Genomic DNA, 9,362 nt, shown 5'->3' with positions numbered 1-9,362 from the left:
TTTAAGGTGCGAGATTATCAATCTATTACTATAGGTTGGCATTTCAACAGAATCCTTATTCTCAAGGAGTCCCCCAAGAAGTAGAGGGGGGGGGGGGGGGGGGGGGGGTTAATGCCCAACAGCTTTTTGAAAAAAGACTTGCTAAAAGAATTTTAGGTCATGATTTCATCATAAGAATAATAAAGACACCTACCCTCCCTTTGTGTGTCCTAGTCTTGTATACAGCTTACTCTCTCTGAAACTTGAGAACGGTTTATGGCCTCAGATTAACAGCACGAGTATAAAAACAACGGCATCATGAATAGCCGACACTAGAGGGCAGTGTTGCTAGAAATTGGAATCTGGCTGCAAGCCAAATAGTCTGTAACGTACACCATGACAGGGTGCCCTCAGACATTGGTCAACCTCTCCTGTGGTGGGAGGAGGGCGGAACTAAATGTCGTATCTTACAGTCTACACTCTGAAGAACTGAAATTAATTATTGGAGTATCAAATTTTACCAACCTATAAATTCATTTTTCTTTGTACTTTTTTTTTCTCATTTTAATGGTAAGTCTTGTGTAACAATGAATTTTTTATGACGGAGGATTTCACGATAACAAATAGTGTGAAGTAAGTAATGCAAATAGTTTTTTCACTTTTCACCTTTTTCTACTGCTTTAACTTTTGAATTTGTAGAAATGCAGCAAATAATAGTAGTTAGAAATATACAGAATATCAAATTATTTTAAACAAAATATGTCTAAGTTTTGGTGTATATTTAGTCATTATTATGAATACTTTGCTAAAAAGAATGAAATTTTATTACTTTAGTACTGCATGCTTTGTAGAAATAAAAATAATTGAAAATATACTGAGATGGTCTTTGTGTTGATTTGTTGCTCTCAATTGTCTAAGAATGTATTGTCTTCTTCACTCATGATTGCGTGATACATGTCCTGGCATTACCAATTTGATAAAAAGTGGGGATGTGTTTGGATAGGTTTTTTTTTGAGCACTCTTTAAAGTGGCCATATGGATGAGAATTTGGTATTTATTTTGAATTTTTATTTGATAAAACAGCTTCACTATGTTTTTCTACTTGAAAAAATGAAGCGAAAGAACATATGCCAAGTCCATGTTCATAACTCAATACAATGCAAAAAGTGTAAAAAGTTTGTTATTGTACGTACAATAACAAAAAATTTACACATTTATTGTTTTGCTGTTTATTGAGATGTGAACATGGACTTGGTATATGTTATTTCATATCATTTTTTCAAGTAGAAAAACAGTGAAGCTGTTTTATCAGATAAAAATCCAAAATAAATACCAAATTCTCATCCATATGGCCACTTTAATATCCAGTAAAAATGACAACCATGTTGTTGTTGTTGTTGATGTTGTGAGAATACATACATCTTCAGAGGGTGTTGTTTTGGCAGAGCTGACCCAGATGGGTATAGGTCTTTTGAAATATGAATTATGGACTATGATGACATTACCAGACACTCCTCGCACCTTTCCACAACACATTGAAGTGTTTTTGTGGAGTAATAATAGTGCCAGGCAAGAATGCTGAGGAATTACATTGTTGAGCTTGTTTTCTTAGCCAATCAAAACAAAGGAGAAAATTATGTTCGGTGTAATTATGTTAAAACAGCATTCTCGCAAACCAGAGCACAGTTTTCCACTTATGCAAATGTATGATTTGGTTGGTGCAGTCAATATATACCTGTGTTTTACAGCAATGAAACAGAAATAAGTACAAACTAAGTATATCTAAAATATGCTCTTTTTCCATAATTGATTTGCTGTAGCACAAAAAGATAAAGTCAGAACTAAGTAATGTATGAAAGAAAGTACCCCCCAAAAATAGTCCCCATTGCAGCTAATATACCTTTAAGACTGGGGGAGATGGTGTAATACATGCAAGCCCCCCCTCTCTCTCTCCGTCTGTATTTCTCTTTGGGGATAGTGGGTATGGGATGGTATCAAAGTATTGGCTATCATAAAAGTCAAACCCTAACAAAGTACGGCAATCCAAGACAAAAAAAAAGACTAACAGACTAAAACCAAGCAAAACAGAGTTTAATGAACGCAATAAAAAGACCAGAACAAAATAACCCCATCATCGCCTTCCTGTAGACTCAAGGACTATCATTACTACATTATTCCGCTATCCTAACTGACAGTGAAAATTCAAAAAATCAAAATGTCACTTTAATACTATAGTGAAATAGTGTAGTAGTGATAGTCCTTGAAGTCTACAGGTAGGTTTGCCCCATCATACACTGCAATAATCTTTAAGATACTACATGTAGTACTACTTGGTGAAATAGTATTGACTACTGATAGTACTAGGCTTGCAATGGTGCAATGTATACATAGTATATGTGTATTGTAGTACAGAACAATAACATGACATTTTACCAAACCAAACCAAACTATATATCAAATAAAATTTCATCATTTTCTTGTTCCTGTATGTTGTGAATTTTAATATGTTCATACTTTGGTACACTGAGATTTACAAATATTGTTCATAATAGGAAGTTAACCAATTTATGGTGGTTATTATTAATAAGATAATTTTGATGATTGTCAAATAAACCTTACATTCTCTCTTGATTGTTCTTTTGGTACATGTTTGTTATTCAGTTAATAACTCATTTGTGAATACGATTTCACCTGGGTATCAATATATCTTACAGTCTAGTTCTCAGAAAACAAAAGATTGTATAGTTTGGCCACTAGGGGTGCTGTTCAGAAGCGCCTGAAGTACAGTGAGGGCCATGATCATAGTATTTTAGCTTCCTACCTACGTTTACTTGACTTCTTCATGTACTGTGATGTGTTTTTAATAGTTACTTTTCCTCCTTTTGTGCTATGTCCTCTTCTGACACTTCTTTCAAAATATTAAAGGTTTATAATATGAGCAGTATTGTCTGAGAAAAGATGGCGTAAGTTTGACCAACATCAAAAGTCTGAATCCCTGTCAGTGATTAATAGTTACCAACTTAGAAAATGTCACCATACTACTTTATATGATAGGTCTGTTTAATAGCAGACAATGTTCAATATCAAATCCAGCCTCTTTGCAGATAATTCAACTGAATCGGAATGTAGTATTTAACAGTTCATGCACAAGCCAAGTTATTCTCTTTGAACAGAAAATATGGATTATATACCGTGATTGTTCTACGTCATGACAACCTATATGACAGGTTTTGCAGTTCTTGAAATATGAGTCAAAACCTTACAAATCAAATTTATTTTTCTCCTTTTTCATAAATTATGTTTGAGTAGGTATACTTATATTATTCTCCAATATTTTTCTTCATTCAGTTGAAAAATACTTGTGACTATATAAAGAGTTTTGTTACTACTCGTCTCGTGACCCTTATAGTCATGACATGCTTTGATTCCTGTAAATCATATACTGGTATCAATTTTTGTAGTAACAAAAATCAAGATGTGATAATCTGAATAAACCTGATGACATCATCACAGGTTGTTAAAATGCAGACTGGCAAGAGTTGTCTCTATAGTTGTAGTAAACCATTATAGAATCTCTTGGATATGTTATATATGTCTAAGACTAGTTCACAACTGTACATGGAGTTCAGTTTGTTTCTACTGGTGGTTTTGAGTGAGCTGGCAAGCTCTCAATCCTTTGCGTTTCTCCACATGTAGAAAAGTTAGATCCAATGCCACCAATCCATATACAGTGTTTCAGTGTCTGTGTTGTTGGTTACACATTCCACTGTCAACATTTTCAGACAGTGATTTCCAGTATCAGAAACAACGATTCTCCTTGGTGAGTCATTGGTAACAGCTATACCGGTAGGTGTGTCCAGTCCAAAGACATCATTTGATATGGCGTATATGAACTGACCATCAGTGTCAAACTTCCATACTCCATCATCGTTAGTAGTAACATAGATGTATCTGTCATTTTCCAAGACCAGCCCTTTGGGATGTTTTAAAAGACCTTCTCCAATCACATACATGAAGTCACCATCTGCTGTAAACACCTGGATGTGGCTGTTCCCCATGTCTACAACAAAGACAATTCCTTGGCTGTTAATTGTAAGGAGTAAAACTCCTTTGAACTGTCCATTGGCTGTACCATATTTACCAAAGGATTTGATGTAGCGACCATTCTGTGTATACTTCCTAATACAGTGACCATCTTTGTTTGTTTCTTCACCAACCTCTCCATCCCAGTCACTAACATATACAGAACCATCAACAGGACTGATAGCAATGCCAATGGGATTTATCAGTTGAGTTGATCCAAAGCACCTGAGGACATTTCCATCACTTTTACTCACAACAACCTGATGATTGTGATAATCAGTCATGAAGTAGTCATTGTTGACAGATATTGCAATGTCATGTGGTGTGAATTTGGTTGAACCAACGTCTTCAAATGTGAGGATGTTATTACCATGGATATCTGTTACCTTTATTCTATAGTTACCTCCATCAGCTGTGACAATGCATCCATCTTTGTTGATTACAAGACCAGAAGGGCGGTTCCAGTCTGTGACCCTACTTCCATTCTTGCCTATTGTCTTCACCACTGCTTTCATGACATGAATCTCAAATGGTGATCCTGGTAACTGCTGATCTCCTATTGTGAAAGTGATATGGTAATCCCCTTCCATTGCAACATGTACTTTCATATACTGTCTACCATCCCCTGTATTTTCTATGTTCACTTCTTCTAGGGTCTGGTCAGGTTTTCTTAGAACGGCTTTCACTTTCTCATGGATGTTGATTTGCTTCTCAGCAGAATCTCTGGTGATAATACCAATGTTAGCAGTCATACCCACTACCAATATCTTAGGAACATTTTCTACACTACATTTAGAAGACCAGACAGTCTTTGTGTCTTCTCTGAGCACTTCACATGAACCTTGGCTTGGTTTGGGTCTCATCCTTTCAGGTTGCTGTGGAGATTGTGTTGCCATGGTGATTAGGTCTTGGATACGATGAACTGTTTCTTGTCTGGTAGAGAGATGGTGACCAACTTTTCCACTTTGTATCAGGTTTTCAACATAACTACACATACTGACTATGTTACCATATGTAAACTCAAAATCTTCTCGTTGACATTCTAGGTGTTTAGTTTGGTCTTCTGATTGTAACCTTTGTCCTCCTCTCAGTTGCCATGCAAACCCCGTCTTTAATTTTTTGAGCAATTCTTCAGCAGCATTTTTGTTGTTCTCAGCTTCCTTTGCTTTTATTTTCAGCTTCTTCATCATTTCTGAAAGTTGGTCTGTGTACTCAGAAGTCAAATCATGTAGATCTCTGAGTGCATGGGTGGCAGTGGGATGTTTAACAACTGTGCAATCTGAACAGACTGGTGTTTGGCAGGTGTCACAGTAGAATTTGATCTGACTTGTAGGGTGAACTTTACAGTAGGACACTGGTTGTACAGCCAAGGGATTGGTAGACTTCATCTGTCTGTATTCATCTGTTGTTAACACTCTATGGGAGCTAGAAGCTTTGCTCTTTTTATGACTTCTAGCACAGGTATCACAGCAGTACTGTTGACACTCTATACAGACATGCTTGATGACTTTATCTTCACACAACTCACATACACTTGGCTTACCTCCAGTTGTAGAAGTACTGGTTGGTCCTGTTGTGATGTCCTCAAGAAGACGGTCCATGTAGAAATTTCGTTGGAGTTTTGCAACTCCACCCATTGGCAAAGGAGATTCTTTTCGACAAAGTGGGCACAGTAGAACTCCATAGTTTCTCTCTACAAGAGCATGTAAACAGTCTTCACAAAATGTATGAAAACATGGTATAATTTTTGGATTAGTGAACTGATCCAAACAGATAGCACAGGATAGAAAATCGTCCCCAACTTCGTTGACTACAGTGCTAGCAGTTGCAGCCATGGCGTGGTCAAGCAAACTGCATGTGTACCTTTCGGAGTAGAGTAAATGTATGTATCAAAGATAACAAAGTATTTAATTATTTTGTCATCAAAGTAAACAAGTTATAAAGTCCAGTCTGCATCATTCTGTTGTAGCAAAGTTTATCAGATATATTTTTGAGATCAATGAAGGGTCAATAGTTCACAAAGAGCAGCCAAACTTAGAGTAAATGAAATTACATATACATGACAGGCAGAATTTGAAATTAATATGTCTACATGTACAACTGGGACAGGTGACTGGTGATTTAGGTTTTTATAACACACTGTTTTGTGTTGTCTTGTATTATGTTGGGATATATTTAGTCATTAAGATTATAAGCTACGTCAACACACTTTATAAAAAAATAAAAAAATAAAGGACGCCTTCACTTCATCATCAATGCATGTACTAAATTATCTGAAATTTAAAGTTTGCATCATAAATTGCCTAATTATCGGAAATGATTATTTTATGCAAATACATTACAATTACAAAAAACAGCATCAAACGTGTGTTCTTAGTCTTGTATTATGCAACTTTAGTGATGGGCACCTGAGCATAAAAACAAAGGCATAAAGAATAGCTGACACTAGAGGGCAGTGTTGATAGAAATTATATTCTGGCTGCACTCTAAAGAATTTAATTAAATTAATTATTTGAGTATTAAATTACTTTTTTCTCATTTTAATTTTAAAGTCAGGTGTACTATTAATGAATTTTATGACAGGATTTTGCGGTATGTGTGATACGATAACAACTTAGTGTGAAGAAGTAATGCAAATAGTTTTTTGCTTTTCAACTTTTTCTACTTCCAAGTTAACTTTTGAGTTTGTAGAAATGCAGCGAATATTAGTAGTTTGAAATATACAGAATATCAAATTATTTTAATAAAATATTTCTAAGTCATTCTTATGAATACTTTGCAAAAAAGAATGAAATTTTATTAATTTAGTACTGCATGCTTTGTAGAAATAAAAATAACCGAAATATTTGTGTAAGTTTTTCACCAGAGCCTCTCAAAATTTCCTAACTTAATCTCACTCAGCTGTCAATATATCCATGTATATAGCTACTCCACTCAAATAGCTATGGCTCTAAGTTCAGAAGATCTTGTGTAGGGCGCCCTTATCGGTATTATGTAAACAAGTTGCACCAGTGCTTTTTGAGTTCAATGTCTGAGACTGGCTTACTAGTCTGTTACCCAGACTTCTGCCTATGACTTTGAGCAAAGTCAAAGGATTCTGGGTAATCAAGACTAGCTCTAAACTGTAGCTATTAATTTTGTAAGAGAAAATGTGAAATTCTGACTTATTGTACACAAATTGATGTAATTTTTCATTTATAAACTTGAAAGCATTGTGTTATGAAATATATAAATGTGTCTGTGTACGTTCTTATAAGGATAGCCTTACATTGCTCTTTTTCTGTTCTCATTACTTAACCTATGTAATATTTCTTATTTCAAAACAAATAAAATAACACCCTCTATGGCTGGATTTGGATAAATGTCAGTCACTGGTGGAAAGATAGTGACACCACAGTGACAAGGGCATATCCAGGGTGAGAATGATTTCTCCAACTGAACATCTGACACCTACAGTAAGTCCAATTTAGCTGTTATTGGTGTACAGGCCTTGTCTGCCCTAATGTTAGGTATAATTATGAATTGAATCATCACATTCATTTACACATGCTTTTGTTTTAAAAATATGTAGAATATTCTCAGTCCAGAAATTATTTTTACAGTTGATATTAAGATTAAAAAACAGAAAGGAAAAAAAGGGCCATCCTTAGATACAGCCATAGCAACACTGAGAATGTTTGTGCTGAGGACATCTGTATTTGCCTTTAGGTTAGTTTTTGTTTGTTTATTTGTTTGTTTGTTTGTTTGTTTGTTTGTTTGTTTGAATGTTTGTTTGTTTGTGTGTGTGTGTGTGTGTGGTGGGGGTGGTGGTGGTGGTCAGCTTTCCATTTTGTGTTTCAGCTTCTTGTTGACTTCAGTTTATTTATTTTGGAAACTTTACTCACCGACTTTCCATAGTTATCTTATTTTACCAATTATCACAAACACATAGAAGAAACACTAGAGGGGGTAGTCATACTGATTTTATTTTCATCCTGAATGTGTGAATTACGACACCTTGAAACTACAAATAACTTAAACGATGTCTGGCTTATTTCCCCTTATTAGCCAAGGTAAGATGTATTTTTCTACCTAAGTATTCAACATATATTCAACATATATACATAAATATGTATACCTGGATATAAATCAGAGGATACATCCACAATGCAAAAAGAAAACAACAACAACAGAATAATGACAAACAACCTTCCCCTGAATGGATGGAGCAAACTATGTTTTTTTTTAAATTTAAAAAAAAAAAGTTTTTATCTCATCACTTTGTGTACATATACTGTCACTAAAGGGTTATTGCACTCAAAAGCTTAAAACATTTTACATTGGTTGGTGTTGGTATCGTTGATTATTTCTGCACCATTGAACTTCATAGAACTCAGAAGTTGAAAAGAGAATAGGGAATGCTTACCATCTGGTGGTAGTCGAAGCATAGCAGAAAACGAATTGCAGTAGCCACAGTTATTTTTGTTTTCGTTTTTAAATCTTTGCCCCTTTTTTGTGTGTGTTGATTTTACTTTTCTTGAATGTTATTTACGTCTGTTTATCTGTCCCTCACCTGGAAGTGGTTTCTTCCGGCAACAGAACCATCCCCATTCTACGAATGTTTATTGTAGTGGTTTGTCCCTCATTAGGTATTCAACATGGCGCGAACGATATGATGGGGGCATTATTTCTTTTCGTTGAATGTCGCTAAGTTTACCAGCTGAAATCTGGAGGTACCACTACTTCACTGGGAAACGTAGCCAGGCAAGCAATGGTGAAACCATTCTGGATTTTAGAAAAAGAGGATCATTTACTTTCCACCGTTAATTCATTAGTTTTCTGTGTGTAAGCACAACGGGAAACATGCCCCTCACGTTGGAGCGACGCAGGTATGTATACAAAAACAGCATGATTTTTCTGTTTGTGCAGCGGGTACGTTTAAATGGATAGGGTATAATGTTTATGGCTGGCAACTAACAAAGTTGTTAAATTCGCAGCTGAACGACAAAGTGTGGGATGGCTGTATTCACACACTTTACGTTTTATCAGCTGTTGAAAGTATATCATCAGAAGTCTGAAGACACGCGATGTGCGGTAGCCGAAAGATAGCGTATCTTTCGCTTCCGTGGACGGCCAATGTCAATGAGATCTTCAACAAACACACACACAATCTTTTAATTCAAAACAAGAACATCCCGAAGGTAGGCCTTCAATGAAATGTTCCTACCAGTACACAAACAAAAGTAGCATTTTAGTGCTTGAGGCAGCAACATTTATGTGCAAACCCTAAACGAGGTCGCTCACGGATGAGTCAGCCGTCC

General features: G+C 35.7%; 1 protein-coding gene across 1 annotated transcript; it reads right to left on the bottom strand.

The window, feature by feature from the left end:
• Positions 1 to 3,680: 3,680 nt before the first annotated feature.
• Positions 3,681 to 5,897, bottom strand: LOC144451014 (E3 ubiquitin-protein ligase TRIM45-like). Its single transcript, XM_078141773.1, has one exon. The coding sequence runs from the start codon at positions 5,895 to 5,897 to the stop codon at positions 3,681 to 3,683; it is 2,217 nt and encodes a 738-aa protein (XP_077997899.1).
• Between the last annotated feature and the right edge of the window lie 3,465 nt (positions 5,898 to 9,362).

This window comes from Glandiceps talaboti, chromosome 20 (genome assembly GCF_964340395.1).
Source record: "Glandiceps talaboti chromosome 20, keGlaTala1.1, whole genome shotgun sequence".
In the NCBI taxonomy this organism is placed as follows: Eukaryota; Metazoa; Hemichordata; class Enteropneusta; family Spengelidae; genus Glandiceps; species Glandiceps talaboti.
The sequence above is the reverse complement of the archived record's forward strand: the minus strand, read 5'-3'. Positions and strand labels throughout refer to the sequence as shown.